An 18,143-nucleotide genomic window follows, 5' to 3' on the forward strand; every position below is an offset into this window, starting at 1 on the left:
TGCCTGGGCCAAGTGAATGGCTGGTGGAATGGCTGCTTGGAGGCAGGGGAATGGCTCCTTTGGCCTCTGCCAGCTCTGCCAGTGATAGAATCCCATCCTTGGCTGGTTGTATGAGGGTCATGATTAAGTCACATGCCCCGAGGATGCTCATGCAGAGTGGGGCGGGTGGAAGCACCTGAGCGGTACACCTGCAGTCCAACGCGCCACACCCTCTTCTGCATGTCCACGGTCCCTGCCCCCCAAAGTTGAGCAGCAGCACAGGCTCACTAGTCCCTGTGTGGCACCCCAGTACAGAGCCCCAGGGTCACTGACCGCCCTACACCCTGTCTCCACCTGGGAGCATGCATGCAATAGGAGCTTACTCCATGTGCGTGGCTGGCAATAAGGATGTGTGTGTGTGTGCACAGGTGCCTTTGCCAGTGGCCAGTCACCCCCCACCAGACAGGGTCCCCAGGGAACTCACTTGAAGTTCTCAGGGTACTCGGTGATGGCCATGTTGATGACATCCAGGGCATGCTGGTGGTGCTTCTGGGCGGAGAAGAGCAGTGCCAGCAGGTGGAGTGCGTTGGCATTGTCCCTGCACACCAGCAGCGCCTCCTGCAGCTGCTCCATGGCACTAGAGATCTGCCAAAGCAAATGGCCAGCTTAGGGACCTTCCCCAAGGCTCTGGGGGCCAGGTGTCAGCCAAGAAGTGAGCGAGCCCTGGGCCTTGGGGGATGGGGATGGTACAACAAGAAAACACGTCCCCAAGATAGCCCATCAAGGAGGGACCTGCTGTCCCTGTGGGGAGTAGAGGGCAGCAGGTTCATGGTGCAGCATGAAGGATTTTGGTAGACACTGGGAAGCACTTCCTAAATGGAAGTGTGGAAGTTCTAGGAAGAGGCAGCCTGATCAGGTGCAGAAGCCCTTTCCTAGAGCTCTGACAACGGGGGTCAGCCGATGGAAACGGGGTTCTCAGCATAAAGCGATAGAAAGGGGGTGTTCCAGACAGGAGAAAAGCTGACCTAAGGCAAGGATGCAGCTGAGGTTAGTGGGAGAAGAGAGGGAGACTGCTTTCTAATGCGGGCATTGGGGGGGCCTAGCCAGATTCTAGTCTTGTGTTTTGTTTTATGACTCAATAAATGATTATCAAGCCTGGTTCTATACAGAAGTAAGACTGAAGGAGGCCAGATCATGCAGGGTGAAGAAAGTCACGTGGAGGGTCTGGGAAGCCCCTTGCAGATGTCCCCAGGAATGCTGTGAACTCGGCCCATGGTCTTCTGGAAGACAGTGGAGACACCCAGGGCCACATGATTCCCATGATTTGCTTCTCTTCTTGGAGCTCTATGTGAAAGAGGCCAGGCCCTGGTGGCTCTGGGAGGCCTATTGGTGAGGAGAGGCAGGTACAGCGGGGAAGGGCAACTTCTACTGTCCTATCTGAGTGGGACCCTAACACCCTACCAGATCTAGCTGCTGAGGGACTCATGATTTGCAGCTGTGGTCATGCCCCATCTGCAAGTAGCAACAGGGTCGTGGGGTTAACTTCCTAGCACACCCAAAGGGAGACTGTGCAGGGCTAAGACCATATGCCTGCCTGCCACTGCCTTGCCAGGATGGATCCCTGCTTCTAGCTGGCCTTGGGGAGGATGTGGTTGGATCCGGGAACTCCCCTCTCCTGAAGAAATCATTCTCAGTACAACACTCCCCAGGTCGGTTCCAAGGTTCATCTGCAGGCTCATCTCCTGCATCCCATTCCACCTCTTAGTATCTGCACCCATCTGCTGCTCAGTCAGGGAGCAAAGCTCCTCCCAACCCCCACCCACGTGCCAGGCCTGTACACCCTTGGCAGGGGCTGGGCAAAGTTTCCACAAACATCAAGGAGTAAAAAGAATTCTGGCAGTCACCAATGTAAACAGTCTTCTTCAAAAGATGCCCATCATCCTGGTGCCTGCGGCAGCTCTCGAACAATTTCATGTGACCTGCGCCCCTTACACCATCTCCTCCTTCTTAGCAAACACATGCGAGCCTACTGCTCCAGTCCTGGCTGGGGCAGTGCCATCTGAATCCACTGATCACGCTCTTTTGGGCTTGTTGGTGTGTTGCAGAAAGAGCAGTATTTGTGAATTTGGGGGGAAAAATGGTTCTAGCCATATCCTGGAGCTCCGGTCTCTCTGAATTCAGTTTCCTTATCTGCAAGTTAGGCACATGCCTTACTTCAGAAAGGTTAAATGAACTAACTCTGCAAATGAAAATGCATGTTTATCTTCCATCCCTTGATCTTTTCAAATGTCCTCACCCTAAGAGGTCCAGCCCTGTGGAGCTATTTAGCAACAGAGCCGGGCCTCCAACAAGCTGCTAAAGCCCCTGCTGGGTGAGCCAAAGGCCCACACTCAGCTCTTCCCAGGTCAAGGCCAGCCAGATGGACCAGGGTTGTGGCAGGCATCCAGCTAACTACTATGTCCTCCTCACCTCCCAAATGTCGGTACCTCCATCCTGGCCCAGTTCCCCAGGACACACAAACCTCCTCTACCCCGCCTCCAACTGCTGCTTCATCCAGTTGCAACTCTTAGCATGAGGCTCTGTTACCCCCTTGATCACTGTGGCTACCACTTTGGCTTATCTGTGCCTCCCCAAGGCTGTTCCTGCCAAGGTAATTCTGCCACAACACACCCCATTACTCTGGGCTAGGCACCCATGTCCCTAAACATCACTGTTGGAGCAGGAAGACATGCTCTGGGCAGGATGGGACGGCTCTAAGCCTCAGAGAATCAGGCGGGTAAGGGCTCTGGCTTAGAGTCCACTCAGAGGCCCTCAAACCCCTGAGGCTGATGAGACCCGGAGTCCCCAGGGAAACTAGGCACCAGGCCACAATGGCCTGGCTGGCCATCTCTCTTGAAGGATGGGCCCTATTCATCTGAGATGAGTGAATAATTAAGGAGATTAAAAAATGCATCACCAAAGGTTTATCATTAACTTGATTGGCAAGAAAAGCACCAGGTTCTTTTACAGAAGGCTAAAAATAAAGCAGTCTCAGGTATCTTTCCATCTGTGTTCCTGGGAGGAGAGTGATGCTCTTGGAGACAGACACAGAAGGACCCAGTGCCTGGTTCAAGGCCTGGAAGTCAGGAGCGTGGGCACAGAGTGGAGGTGGAGGAGGGACGGGGTGAGTCACGGGGGAGGGGATAAAAGAGGAAGCGAGAAAAGCAGCGGAGGACAGCAGGAATGACGGCAGGGCCGAGGGGAGAAAATGGTTGAGACAGAAGGACAGAGAGAGGGAGACAGAAGGACTCAGAGTGACAGTGACAGGTCACTGGACCCAAGAAAAGGGTCCAGGCATGGGGTGAGAAGGAAGAGATTCCAATAATGAGAACCATCATGCAGTGACAAGAAGAGCCAGGCCAACACATATTCCAGGGGAGGGTGATGCAGGCAGACAGTACAGAACCCCACCACCCTGGAGTAGGAGAAAAAGCCCACTCAACTACCGATGTCCAGGCACGACAGCAAGACCAGCCTCCTGGCCAGGAATGAGGTGCCATGCCCATCCCTGGATGGACCACGGTTTTCTTAACTGGGGCAGGGAGAGCTTTGTACTGGAGACCCGAGTCCATCGCTCCAGCAGTCTGGAGCTCGGCCTGCTTCCCGGAGGCACAGGAGACGAGAGCTGTTGGAAAACGGGCTTGTCTGCGGTGCCTGAGCAGTCAGTGGGTGTCACGGTCCATATGCAGTAGGCCAAGGCCACCAGAGAGGTCCTGCTTTGGAGGCCACATGTGTTCCCAGAGCACCAGTCTGTAGTGTGTGTGAGGCAAGGGAGATTCTCCAGGGCTTGGGATGGGGACGTGCCTAGATAGCCAGTGTCCTCTTGACAGCTCACAGCTCAGCTGCTAGCTTGGGGAAAGGTAGGTCCACCTGAAGAGCTGCAGGTGGTGGCGGTGCTCCCAGCATGGTGAAGGCAGTTGGCTGACAGGAGGCCCCTAAGGGTCCCAGAAGCCAAGGCCGAGGCTCAGGGAAAGGCTTTGGGTAACATAGAAAGCCCACCCGGAAACTGCTCCAGGTGCCACATTCCCCCAGACTCTCAGGGAAAGGTTGGCGGGAGGCAGGACACAAGCAAATGCTATTGTGATCACTCATCACCTCAGAAGACTGAAATGTTGTAAGGTAAGTGAGGGCAAGAGATGCTCCCTTCCTCTCTGCTCCCCATGGGCCAGGGCTGTACCCCATTAACTGACTTCATCCTCACTAGGACTCTCCAAGGAGGGGCACAAAGGTGCTCACAACAGATAAGAACACAGAGGCTTAAAGAGGCCCAGTCACTTGCAGAGGGTCACACAGCTAGTAAGCAGAATGGCCAGGAAGGGATCAGCACCCCCCAGGGATCTGGGGCCTAGGAACTGTGACAACCCACCTGTCGGACGAGGGCCAGCTGCAGGGAGACATAAAGGATGACCTGGGGGTCACCAGGTGCCAGCTCCAGGGCTCTGTATGGGGAGAGGAAGTGACAAGTCAGTCATCAATGATTGAGCAATAGCATATGAGCCGGACCCCAGCTTGCCAACCCTAAGCCGAGCGCTGTGGGCCAACACAGTGGGGATGGGGGATTCGGCCAGGCCCTGTCTTGGAGGCACATCCAGTCGGAAGATGATGGCTTAGGCAGAAGTCCCCAAAGCAGGGACAGCTGCTCTGGAGGGCTGGCACTAGCTGAGGTAGGGACCATCTGCAATGTGGCCCTGAGGTGACAGACCTGAGTGAACAGAGGGAGGGGAGAGAGTGTGTATATCCATACCCAGCAGCCTGGCCTTCGCCTCTGAGCATCTGTCAGCTGGCCAGAGCCTCCCACCTCTCTTCAGAAGGACAGAGGCTCCCTGAGGGTGGAGGACCTAGAATGGCCTCTCTGGCAAGAATGAAGAGCTGGTGGGGAAGAGTCTCCCATTCCTGGAGCTCCAGAACCCCCTGGAGCTGCATCCCTGGGTAGGGGTATAATCTGCCCAGAGGGGGACAGATGTTCCAACAAAGCTGGCAAGTGGAGGCCCAGCAGGGCCCTAGCCAACAACACAGCCACCTCAGTGCTCAGGAGGGAGCAGGATACACAGAGGCTCAGAGGGAGAAGATGCAGGAGAGGGCAGAGGAAGGAGGGAGGAGGGAGACAGGTGGGTGGGGCTGTGGTGCAGAGGAGGGGCTGGGCAAGGGTGGGCCTGAGGCAGCAGAGCTCCTGGGAGAGGGTCGTCTCTGTCCCCTGACCCCAGGCTGCTAGGAAATCTCTGCGAGGGCTGCGGGAAGATGGGAGGTCCTCACAGACGTGAGGTGGCTGGGAGAGCCTGAAAGGAGACGATCACCATTCCTGACTCTCTGATAAAGGTAGGAGATGGCAACCAGATGCACTTCCTGCTTCATCTCGTGTAACTGTCACCCAGCAGTGTGCTATTATTCCATTTTAGAGCCCCGAGCCCCAGGGGCTGAGCCTAGTAGCTGCCATAGTCCCAGCTCCTAGCTGACCCCGGGGCTCCACCAGCACTGAAGGCCAGAGGCCTGGAGCTGAGGGCAGGGCTCGCTGCGTACTCAACCCCCCATGGCCTGACCCTGCTTGCTGTGTCACCTCCCAGAGTTTTAGTTTCTTCATCCATAAAGTGGAAATAGAAACCTCCATTTCATAAGGGTGAACACCTCAGAGGTAAACATGGAGGGGAAGAATACCCCAAAGGGCCCCTGGGGCCAGCGGACATCTCCTCACCTCTCCAGCGTCTGCAGTGCCTTCCGGTGCAATTCATCTTTCTTGGACTTCAGGGTGGCTGTAGGAGACAGATGGATTCTGAGACATCAGGGGCCTCGAAGGCCAGCAGCCCTGATGATGCTCTCTGCTGCCCTGGCCTCCTAGCACATTTCTTGGCACAGAGGTTCCTTCTACTCCATTGGCTTCTCTGCCCCCTGGACCAACTTGACTCTCAAAAGCCTTGAGAAAGGTCACTGCCTGTGGTGGGCTTCCCTGCCCACCACGCTGCTGACGGAACCCCAAGCTGAGCACCTTTCTGGTGAACTGCATCCAACTTTACACACAGCAGGGCAGGTGTCCTGAGCCTTGGTGTGGTGTGAGCATGACTGTGCAGGCCCCATCCCAGGGTCTGCACTGAGAGCCACCAGAGCTCCTCACCTTGAAAGCTTCAGGAACAGTCCCTACCAGGACAGGGTCGAAGGCTAGGAGCTCTTTTGATCAAAACCTACTGTGACCAAGGGACTGAGGAATCCCTCTAGACCATGCGGGGGGCACAGAGGCCTGAAGACATTGCAGCCACATGCCTTGAGCAGTAGGAGCTGGCTCTGCACTAGGCTCTCGTAGGCAGCTTCTTCTCTTCTTTGGACAAGCCAGGCTGCGCAGGGCCTCTGAGGTCAAGTGTGCACAGCCCTGTTCCCACAGCCTGGCACTAGGGAGAGGTGGGTGAAGGTAGATCCCAGTCCAGGTTAGGCCTGGGGAGGGGTCTGTTACTCCCTTCCCTTCATGCTGCAAGAACAGGAGGGTAGCTGCCTGATCAATGGGGGAAAGTTGGCACTAGGGAGAGAGCACCAGGCCTGGGCAGGAAGGAGTGGAACCTATCAACTAAGCACGAGTACTTATGAAGCACCTGATGTATGCCTGGCACCATGCCATATGTGATGGGGGATTTAAAAGACCTCAGAAGATCACAGCAGTCTGTGAGAACCAGAATGAAGGCACCATGGGGTGGAGGGCTGATACCGGGCACCACAGATAGAAAGTACCAGAAGCTCCACGGAGATCAGACTGGGCTTTGTTGGAGCTGGGGCAGGGCCTAAAAGGTGGGAAGAACTGGAGTGTGGGAAGAGCTGGGTATGAAGGCGGTCTGAACCAAAGAGTGGAAATGGAACTGAGAGGTGTGTATCTGTGCACGTGTGTGTGTGCGCGTGTGCGTGTGCCATGCAGAAGAATGTGAATAGTGTCTGTGGGGAGTGGTGCAGTGGGGGTACTGGTGGGATAGCACACCTTGGAGGCAGTTAGGAAGCCTGAGATGTCCTCTCACAGGGCCTGGCACTCACCGTCAGTGGCCTGCAGGCTGTAGGTGAGACCCAGGGCCAGGTAGCCCTTGGGGAGGAAATCCCCAGCTTCCTCACCGAGGCTGACCACCACCTTGGCAAAGTGCTCGGCCTCCTCCAGCTGTGGAGAGGAGAGGTAGAGTCAGGGGAGGGCTCTGGACATGACAGGCAACACACAGTCACAAGCCTGGGACGCTGCTGTGCAGACGAGAACAGCGATTCCTCACATATGGGCCCCATGACTAGAGATCAGGAGGCTTGTCCAGGCCACACAAGCATTGAGCAGAAGAACTGGCGGTTTCCTTTACTGGAGAGTGACTCTCTGGACCTGTTCCCCCTCCAAGGGGGCTTGTGCTCAAGGTCACAGGATGCCATCTCTCCCTGGGAGAAGCTTCCCTTGCCCCAGAGATCTGGCTCCCCAAAGCTTGCTCTGCCAGGAGCAGGAACCCAAGGCAGGCCCGTCAGTGCTGCTTCCTTGCCTGTGTGGCCTCTGCGCCTGCCCTGCTCTGCAGACACAGGGGAGCCAGGGCTAGGCATGCTGGACATGCAGCCCCACAGGGCAGGCAGGCTGCCACTCCGGCTAAGTCCAGGGCCTGCTCCATCCCTGAGCAGTGGAAAAAGGCCTAGGGCTGTTTTTGTCCCTCACACAGCAGGGGGACTGTTCAAGTTGGAAAAGGACCAACTAGCAGGGGTCACACATGCACAGACCATCACATACCCATAGATGAAGAGAGAGTCCATGAGACAGGCCTCATGGACACCCTGGGGCACCCACCACAACAGAGGCTGAGGTGGCAGGGCACATCACAGCCAGGGGCTACTGCATGCCCACTCTTGCCTACACGCCTCCAAGAAACACTTCCTCGCTCCCACAGCGGCATGTCTGTGTTCCCATATCTGAGAAAATGAGCTTCCAGAGAGGGCAGAGATGCTCCCTCCGTCCCTGAGATTCATGCCAGCCCACAGCAAGGGGCAGAACATATCACACCCAAGCCCTCTAGTGCCACCCACGTCAACATCCCCTGACCACAGGTGTCTCCCCCAGTCAGGGGCTTGCAAAGTCAGCCAACTGGGAGACCAGACTCACACTTTTTGAGCTGCTTTTGGCACCACAGCCAGAGCTGCCCCTGCCCTGTCCCTGCTTAGGTCCAGCCCCAGCAGAAGAGAGGCAGCTCTGTGTCCTGTGGCTTAACCACTGGCCACATCTGGTGGAGTCTCTGTCCCTAGAGTTTGGAATTAGGATCCTGAGACAGAAACCATTAGCCACGGAGAGATGAGTTGGGCACAGTTTTGGTAAGCTCTGCGCAAAACTAAAAATCAAAACCAAAGTAAAACAAACACCCCTGAAAGAGCAGAGGGACCATTGTGCAGAAAGGAAGGAGATAAAATTCACAAGGCTGCCATGTACCATGTTCCTACACGGCCGATGCTATTGTGATTTCTACTGCCACCCCACAAAACAGGCTTTCTGCATGTGCAGTCACTGCAGTGCTTATAAAGGAAAATATTATTATTAATTCTATTAAAACAAACAATACACAATTCAACAGCACACCGCATCTGTAGGTGCTCTAACTAGCTAGCCAAAGAGTACAATGCTGTCGCAGCAAGAACTAAAAATGAAATGCTTTATAACACTTAAGTCCCTTCAACTAGCAAGAGTGGGGTCCTGAATCCCTGGACGCTGACTCTGCCAACTTTCGCTCTGTCCTGCTAGAATTACGTTCAACCCCAAGCCAGCTCACTTGCCAATTAGCTTTCTGCAAAGAGGCAGGGCAGCCCGGTGACAAGGACAAAGCAGTGGGGCCATGCTGTCAGGACTTGAGTCATGGTTTGGTCACTTGCTCTTGCTGTGCCTCAGTTCCCCGCTTATGTATAATGAAGATAACAGCAGTGTCACTCAGGGGGCTGCTGGGAGGACCGAATGGGTCACATGGTAATGCTCAGGGCAGTATGTGACCAGATAGCAAATACAATTTTGTAGTAAGCATTCATTTGCCTATCTATCTATTTATCTATCTATCTATTTACTGATTGTGTGTATGTGTGATATTAAACCCAGCGCCTCATACATGCTAGGCTGCTCTACTATGGGCTACATTCCCAAACCAGTATTATTTACACACAAACACACACACACAAAATATGAATACAACTATGCATTCATGTATATATGTATATATGTGTATATATATATGTGTGTGTGTGTGTGTGTATATATATATATATATATATATATTGTACATACACATGATCTCACTGACAAATTAGGAAGTGACATCAAAGGCCCTCTAGAATCCAGAGAGGGGACATTACAGTCTCTTGGCCTGACCCTTAGTTTGGAGGAGTGACCACACAAGGATAAGCTGGTGACTCTGAAGCCCTGCTCAGTCTGCTCTGCCAGGTTGTTCAAGTTCTCTGACCCCACCCTGGTCCAGGACACACATTCCATAATCAGTAGACCCAGTCATTGTCACAAAATTCACCCCCTCCGTGGATTATGCACTGGAATATTTCCCATCCTATCCTGGGAGTCTATTTTAATTTTTTAAGTGTTCTAGCCCACAGCCCATGAACAGGTCTCCCCACCTGTGCGGTCTGCAAAATGCTGTTCTAACCCTACAGTGTGAGCTGCCAGGTGCCTGAGCTTCTGCCACCTGCCCTGGTCTTCTCTGCTTGGTGCCTCAGGTGTACTTCCCAAACTCCAGACACTTCCTCCCCCAGCCTCCAAAGTTAACAACTGTCAGCTCTGTGGGGAACACTGCTTCTGCGACAGCTCAGGCGTGGCTCTGGGTCCTGCCTGCTGGTCATGATACTTCCCGGTGAGGAGTCTCCAGTGTTCCTGCCAACCTTCCTCCCCCATGATGCAATGCTCTTGTACCCAGGGCAGACACATAACCTTGTCAAAAAAAAACCCTTGAGAAGGTCCTGTGGTTCTACGGAGACCGAGCCCCCCACCCCCACCCTGCAACGTCACAGCACCATGGCCACCTGTTGGAACAGCTGGAGGTTCTGAGGCACAGGGAGCCTGCATGACCTAGGCACGGAAAGAGCCTAGGTCATGCAGGACCCCTGACCTCGGCTGCCTTCTGTAGCTTTTTATTTTTCTCCTGACACTTTAGAAAAAAGAATGAACTGAAGGGTCTAATGCTTTGATACTCTGCTTTCATGAGTAAAGGAAAGGTTCCCTGCGATCTTGCAAGTTCTCCTCTCTCCAGCGCTCCTGGCTGACCGCCTTGCTCTTCCTGGGCTGACTTCTCTCTGCAGCAGGCCAAAGAGGTTTCACCCTGGGAGTCTCCCCTCTTCCTGGGGACTAGACAAAGCCCATTTCTGGGCCTGCGGGGCTCTGTTTAAAGAGACCTCCAGTTTCTTCTTAGTTCCTTCCCACAGGACCCGGAGCCTACTGGTCACTGCTCTGTGGAAAACCCACTTTTTCCTTCCTGGGAGGAGAAGACACTTTCTCATTTCTATAAGGTGGTGGCAGGAGAGCTGGTGCTCGCTTCTCCCTGCCTCGTCAACACTTAATCCGTCTTCCTGGCTCTGCCCACCCCTAAATTTGAAAAATGAAGGCAAAAATGTCAAGGTGCATCCTTTCTGAGTGCCTGCTCTTGAAGGGGCTGAGCATTTGCCAGGGACCAGCAGCGTGAGGCAGGGACAGGCTCCGTCTCCGCTCATGTTCACAGCCTCCCCGTCACAGCGGATGTGACAGTTCTCAGATTACAGATGAGGAAACTGAGGCCCTGGGAAGTAAATGACTGCTTCAAAGCCACAAGCTAGTGAAGTGTGGGTAGGCGGGGACTCGAACCCCAGCGCTTTCTGCCACACCCACGGCCCCTCAGGGTGTCCCCTGTGGGAGATGCATCGCATACCTTCCTGAGGTGAGCACACCCGCGTTTCCACTCCACAGCCTCCTCTGCTGTCTGTGTGACACAGACCACTCACGCACACCCTGTCCTCTTTGCCTCCTACAAATGTTTCAACTTTTAAAATTACATGGATTTTAAATACTTGTGTTTGGAGGGATACTAAAAAATATCTACATCTCCCTTTCTCCTCCTTTTCTAAAAGCAGGGTCCCTGGCAAGATGCTGGCCATGCCCAGGCAGAGGCTACCATGCAGGCCTCTCTGGTTTTGTGCCAGGAAAGTCCTCACCCACCTCAGGAGCCTCAGGCTCAGGCGGGTGGGTGGGGTCCTCCCTGCCAACTCCTACCCCGTCACAAAGTCCCGGGTTAGCCAGCAACCAGCACAGGACCATGCAAGTCCCTCTTCTGGCCCCCACCTGGGGGCAGCCTTGCTCTCAGACCCAGACTTGGCCTGGGGCATCCCACACTGGCTCTGGACATGAGGACAGGATGCGGGGACAGCAGGTGCTCCGCCCTTTGGGCATGTGGCCACCCAGGCTGGTTCTGCCTAGCACAACTTGTTTTCCTAATGTCCCAGTTTCAGCCTCCTTTCCTGCAACCCAGGCCAAATGGTCCACCCCCAGATTTCTATCCCCTGCTCTTGGGGCTTGGCTGGACAATGGCTGGGCCTGCTGGGGGCTGACGTGAGCCAGAAGACTGTGAAGGCAGGAGACGGAGGGGCGTCAGTCGCGTCTCAGGATGCGTGCTGTCTCATGCAACTAGGCCCCTGCCGCCGTCAGACCCATCCTCCATTGCGGCAGCCTCGGGAACAGAGAGCACAAGGCTGCCCATCTCCTGGCTTCCTCGGAGAACAGGCTGCCCTTGGCTACCCCACAGCCTGCTCCCTGCCCTGTGCCAACCAGGCAGCAAGAACTAGCCAAAGGGCAGGAGAAACCACTGAGCCAAGTGCAGAACACTTGGGCCCCTCCTGGCTAGCTGGGCCATGCTTAGTCTGATATAAATTAGAAGTAACGCCCACCATTCGTACAATTTTCTGCAGGGAGAGGGGTTCAGAGTGCAAAACATCGTGAGCAAAGAAGATCCCCATCTAATTGGGAAGACAAGGGCCATCCAAGGCAGAATTCCTTGTGAAGAGACAGCTGTGCTCATGGGCAAGGAGGGTCCACCCACCAGCACCACCCACTGAACTGTGGGTGGCGTTTCAGAAGTGAGAGAGGCAGTCCTGCCCCAAGAAACACCAGATCGCAATGCAGTGCAATCCATGTCCAAGGCAGGTGCAAGCAAGGTTTTGGGGGATACAGGAGTTGGCTTCCAGACTAGGGAGGCTGCCAGTGGCCCACCCCTGGCCCACCAGGGTCTTGTGCTGGCTGGGCCTGATTTAAACCCAGCTTCCAACCCGCCCCAACGCTCAACATGCTCAGCCCAGGTTCAACAGCTCGCCCTTCTTTCTCCCTGATCCAATGACAAGTCTGCGTGTTTAAGCTTCCTTCTGGGCTTTTCTATTTATGTTGTCATTGATTACTTTGCTCCTAACTCATCTGATTTCAATTTGGACTGATTTGATCCTAATTTTATTACCATGTAATCTGAATGCACATAATTACTGTAATTATGCTGTAGAGGGAAACAGCTCCTCTGTGGTGGGAAGACCTAAATTTAGGGCTTCCTGGCAAGGGTGCCATTGGCTGGGTGGACCACAGCTCCCTTGGAGCTGGCAGCCTTCGGGAGCACAGATGCCCTCCCCCGCCCCACCCTCAGAGACATGAGTATTCTGGGCTTCATTGCAGGGACGTTTGAGGCCCCTCTCAGAAGCCCTGGAACAAACAGGGGTCTGAACTGGTGGTCAGGAGCCCACTCGCTCTGCACCCTTCAGCTCCTGCTAAATCTCTGCCACCCATATCCAAGTGCTTGCTCATCAGGGTACCCTAACTCTAGGGAACAAGATGTCAACAGCCTTCCCCAAAAGATCTGGGGAGCATGAGGGTTCCCTGATAATCACAGGGCCAGGGGAAGCAAATTGTGGTGGAAGGCCTTGCTGCTGGCCGGGATCCTCCTACCCTCCAAGTCCTATTCAAGGCCGCTTCCTCCATGAAGCCTCCCTAGCCCATCCAGCCCTCGCCAGACTTTATGTCATTTATGTCAACGCCCAAGGAAGAGACTGTTATCGTTTCCATTTTATGGATGAGAAAATGGAGGCACAGCAAGGTTACGTGCCTTACTCAAGAGCACCCAATGGGTGGGCAGCAAAAACTCTTGACCACCTCACCATTCTGTGCCTTCTAAAAGCCTAAAACCCATTACAGGGTGGTTCTGATGTCATTCTCCCCACAGTGCGGCCCAGCATCAGCATTTCAGACACAAGAATCTGAGCACCGGAAAGTAAAAGGGCAAGGGCTGCCTTGTCCCCTCACCCCTGCTGTCCACCCTCCTTGCAGCAGAGAGAAAGCAGAGCTCATGGGGATGGTGAGGTGGGGACCCGAGGGAGGGCCAAGGCCAGTTTCCTGTACTGGAACAGTGTTAGGATGTGGAATTCACAGGGAGCTTATCACCTCCTTTTGCAAGGCCAGTGATTTGTCTGCTGGATGCTCAAGGAGGGGAGAGTGGCAGGAGGAGGCTGTTGTCCAGGGTGCTAATTATTGGCACCTGCGGGAGGCCCATGGCGGCTGGCCCCGGCTGTCTTTGAACAAACTGGACCCATGACGGTGAGGGGGTGGGTTGGGGGGTGTCAGGACTACCAGAAGTCAGGGATGGCCGTGCCCAGGCAGAGCACCCATTTTGGCCGACCCTGGGCCCGGAGAACAGATGAAGGAACTGGGGACACTTATTCTGAAAGGGAGGAGAGGTGGGACTGGAGCCAGCATGTGGGAGGAATGAGACACTTGCTCTGTCACTCAGAGGGTAGAAACAGGACCACCCCTGACATCAGGAGGCCAAATGGGACTTACGAATGCCAAGAGCGTCTGGAAGTGAGCTCCCAGAGAGAGCAGACATCCTCGCAGAGGCACCCCACCCTGGGCCAGCGGCCCTGGCCCTAGAGACAAGCAGCCCTGGACTGGGGCTCCGGGCTCCTGGCCCTGTACTCTCCCACTGCTCCAAGCTGCTAATGCTCTGGTTTCCAGGAGACTGTGGTAAAGGCCACCAGCTGGGGAGAGGGCACCCCTTGAGCTGCAGCCTCCTAGCAGCTGAGCTGCTTCAGCAGAGGGCAGAGAGCAGGCAGCAGAGCCCAGGCTGGGCCCAAGGGCTGGAGCCGAGGAAGGAGAGCGGCTGCAGAGGGGCTGCCCTCCCCTCTGCCAAGGGCTAGGACTGACTCTGATCCTCAGCATCACATACGCCCTTTCATGCTGGATGTGAGGTCATCCAAGGCTTCTAAACTGACAAGTGGATCCAGGCAACTCCAGGGTCTCGCCCATCACCCCCACTGCTGGGCAGGTTGGGGGGCACCTCTTCTTTCCCTCCACTGGATCTTGACCACATTTCAAGGCTCAACCGCAAACAAAACCCCATCCTGAGGAGGGGACTGCTGTCGAAACCTGAAGCTCATGGGTCCTCACGCGTCTTCCTCCAGCTCCACACCCTCCCTTCCATGCCAAGGGACCTGGGCCCTGCCTGCCCGAGACCCAAGCTCACTTACCCAGTGAAGGGGCCCGATGCAGACCTTGGCAGCCATCAGGGGCACAGTGGGGTCCGAGGGCCGCAGCTTCATACACTCCCGTAGCAGGGACACGGCGTAGGCTGACTGCAGGAGCAAGAGCAGGGGACATCATCACTGGCCACATGGGTCTCCACAGATAGGGTGTCTCCCACCCCAGACAACCAGTACCTCCTTTCCTCCCAAGAGCCAGGCAGAGGGTCCAGAGGGGGGCCTGGTGGTGCTGCTGCCAGGCAAGTCCCTGGGCCTTAGTTTCCTCATCTGAAAAATGGAGGTGAGGACGACCTTGCCCTTGGGGGTCAAGAGCTAACATGACAACAGATGGAAACACAGCAAAAGGAATTCAAATCTGAACCCCAGAAATTTCAGAGGTAGAAAAGGGCTTCCTAAATGGGCAGCTGGAAGAAGGGTGGGTGGCAGGATTAGGGAGACACAGAGGCTGGCAGGAAGAAGGGGAGAAGCCAAGCCAACAGGGCTGGAGACAACCTTCAGGCAGGAATCTGGGATTCCCCAGGGATCCAGGGATGCAGCCTGGACCTGCTGACGGTGGCCACATGTGGAGGGAGGGCCAGGAGGGGAGAGCAGGATGTTACCAATAGAAACAGCAGCTAATACTTCTCCAGATCTTACTCTGGGCCAGGCATTGTCAGGGCTCAGAAGTCACAGCCCACAGGCCAACTCTGGCCCCTCTGCCTATTTTTGTAAATAAAGTTGAATTGGAACTCAGTCATGCCTGCGCATTATGTACTGTGTGTGTGGCTATTTGCATAATACAATGGCAAAATGAGATACTTGTGAGAGATTGGCCTGCGAAGTAAAAAATGGCCCTACCTGACCCTTTACAGAAAAAGTTTGCTGACACCCTTTTTTATGTGCTTTATACATATGAAGCCATTTAATTTTCACAATAGTCCTATGAGGCAAGAACTATGACCAATTGTCAAAAGTGAAATGCTGAGACGGTAAAGAGCTTGATTCAAGCCACACAGCCTGTGACTGAGCTGGGGTTTACACACAGTCTGGCTCCAAATTCTTTTTTTTTTTTGGGGGGGGGGGGGTTACTGGGGATTGTACTCAGGAGCACTCGATCATTAAGCCACATCCCCAGCCCTATTTTGTATTTTGTTTAGAGACAGGGTCTCACTGAGTTGCCCAGCACCTTGCCATTGCTGAGGCTGGCTTTGAACTTGCAATCCTCCTGCCTCAGCCTCCTGAGCCGCGGGGATTACAGGTGTGCACTACCGCACCTGGCAAGAAGATTGGCTCTAAATTCTCTTAACTACAACCTCATGCAGGTTCTATGGTGATGACCTCAGACGACTCAGATGGCCACTACAGACCAGAGAGGAAGCCTGCTTCCCTAATATACAATCTCTCTCTCTCTCTCTCCCTCTCTCTCTCTCTCCCCTTCAGAGCTGGAACTTTCTGAGTCCAACACTTCTCCAGGGAGCTCAGCAGTTACCCTCCTGGTGTGTACACCCCTGTACATATGTGACCTCAGGTAGGTGGTGCCTGTGTGGGTGACAAGGACAATTCCCATATGCTGGGGCCAAGTACGACTGTGGCCAAGCTATCCACTGTTACTTAGCTTCTCTCCATTCCAAGCAACTCTGGGGATGCCACTGAAGAAAGTGTTCTGGGAGACTGACCTGCTCAGAGCACAGTGTGGCCGACTAGCAGATGCCTAGCTGGGTCCAAACTGGCCTTGCTCACCCCAGACCCCCCACCTCCCACCACTTAACAAAGGAAGAGCTTTTCTCCGCTCAGCTGTCACAGATTTCCCTGGGCTCTGGCTTAAGTGCTACGGCTTGGATATGGCTGGAGTGTGTTCCCAAAGGGCTTATGTGCTGGAGGGATTGGGTCCTTCAGGTGGCGGCACTGAGATGGTGGGACCTTTAAGAGGTGGGGCTGAGTAGGAGTGGCTAGGGCTAGAATCCTAGTTAGTTCTCAGGAGAAGGTAGTTATAAAAAGAGCAAGGCTGGTCCCTCCCCTCTGTCAAGCTTCCTGTCTTGCCATGTGATTTTTCCCACATACACACATTCCTGCCATGATGATAATCTACTATGAGGTCCTTACCAGAGCTGAGCCTATGCTGGCTTCATGTCCTTGAGCTCCAAAATGAAGAGCTAAAAAAACCTCTTTTGTTTTCATTTTTACCAGCCTCAGGTATTTCATTACAGTAACAGAAAACAGATTCATACACTCAGACTTTTAGGGTCAATTGCAGTGCCTTTGTTGAGGGCCTACCTTGGGTCCAGTGCTAGGCTAGGGGTTGTGGAGTCACTGTGAGAAGGGATACAAATGGCTCTTGCCTCTAATGAGCTCACAAAAAGGCAGAGGGAGGGCAAGAAGAAAAATGCTACCCTCCACTATTGGTCTCTCAGAGACAAGAGTGTAGGAGGCCAAGCTCAAGAAGGTACTGACAAATGACTGGCTCCAGCAGACTGGGAACCAGTGTGGGCTGCAGCAAGGGAGGCGGTGGGAGGGGCTTGAAGGAGCTTCAGGCCCCACCTCCTCTGCAAGACCCTCTCCTAGGAATGCCACTCCAAGCCCCTTACCAAGGTCCCTTCTGCCTCCAGCCTCACCCCGAGCGCCAGGCCAGCCTGAGGCTGCTGCTCAGCCTCCTCTGGGTGGCTGACCTTTGGGTCTTTGAAATGTAGGACTCTCTAACACTGACCCTCCACATTCCACCCCACCCCTTCTCACCCCACCCCCACGCAGACCAGAAAACGCTGCTATTTAAGGAGCCATCCGAGGCTGCAGCCGGCTCTTGGCTCTTTTTCTTTCTTTCTTTTTTTTTGTCATGCTGGTTACCTAGCAACACAGCCAATGCAATTGCCGTATGGAGACCCAGAGAAGGAAGGACCTAAATCATGCCACGCAACTCATCTGTTATTCCTGCGGGTTCAAATGCCAGGTATATTTATATCTGCCCAGTCTCACCTTCTGGAAGGTACAGAACCTGGATTCCCACCTGGGGCCCTTGGCAAAGGCAAGTTCGGGTCACTCCTCTGAAAGCTGCCTGGGACAGTTGGGCTGACTGATTTGGTATCCAGGATTCCCAAGGGGGTAGAGAATGCCTTCCAGAACAATCTCCCGCTGCCCTGAGAGATGGGTGGGGACAGCTTCGTGTCTCTAGCCAGTGGAGTCTCCCTCATGAGGAGAATAACTGGTCACCCCAAGTCCCCGCCTGTAAGCTCATTCCTTCCTGTGCCCACCTGCTGGTTCATGAAGGGGCCGGGCTGGGAAAACAGCTCTGGGTGCTGGGAGGGTGCCAGGCTGTGTCTGGACCTCCCTGTGCCCAGCTGCTTCTCCAGAGGAAGGTAGGAAGCCCCTTATCTCCAAGGCCATCATGAAACTTTCCCTGAGCCTGGGGGACCTCCAGAGCCCCCCAGACACAGGGCTCATCTTTCCAGTCCCCCTACCTCGACTCATGTGGCTGTGACTTGTCTGTGCTCTGAATACTTCCTGCTAAGCCACAGCCAAGAGATCACGTGACTTCAAGATGCTCTGGCCCCTGTGGGGAGGGCTAGGAGGATGACATCCAGCACTGACCTGGGCTGTGCCTCCAGCCTCACCCCGTGCGCCAGGCCGTGGCGCCTGGTCTCCTT

The 18,143-nt window shown here is 54.6% G+C and overlaps 1 protein-coding gene across 13 annotated transcripts in view; it reads right to left on the reverse strand.

Moving 5' to 3' along the window:
- Nucleotides 1-18,143, reverse strand: part of Ttc7a (tetratricopeptide repeat domain 7A) — a 110,790-nt gene that overhangs the window by 38,349 nt on the left and 54,298 nt on the right. For 9 of the 13 annotated variants that reach the window (XR_007348080.1, XM_048804433.1, XM_048804432.1 and 6 more), the window contains exons 11-16: nucleotides 14,704-14,793; nucleotides 14,515-14,619; nucleotides 7,024-7,141; nucleotides 5,708-5,765; nucleotides 4,385-4,457; nucleotides 464-624 (exon numbers count right to left, since the gene is read on the reverse strand). Coding sequence is in view for 12 of the 13 variants with exons in the window: in XM_048804433.1 (XP_048660390.1) it covers nucleotides 464-624; nucleotides 4,385-4,457; nucleotides 5,708-5,765; nucleotides 7,024-7,141; nucleotides 14,515-14,619; nucleotides 14,704-14,793 (605 nt within the window). In the remaining variant the exon portion in view is untranslated. The remainder of the gene's footprint in view (nucleotides 1-463; nucleotides 625-4,384; nucleotides 4,458-5,707; nucleotides 5,766-7,023; nucleotides 7,142-14,514; nucleotides 14,620-14,703; nucleotides 14,794-18,143) is intronic. The other 4 variants (XM_015479692.2, XM_048804430.1, XM_015479694.2 and 1 more) reach the window with 1 other exon arrangement.

Source organism: Marmota marmota, unplaced genomic scaffold (genome assembly GCF_001458135.2).
Source record: "Marmota marmota marmota unplaced genomic scaffold, marMar, whole genome shotgun sequence".
Classification (NCBI taxonomy): domain Eukaryota; kingdom Metazoa; phylum Chordata; class Mammalia; order Rodentia; family Sciuridae; genus Marmota; species Marmota marmota.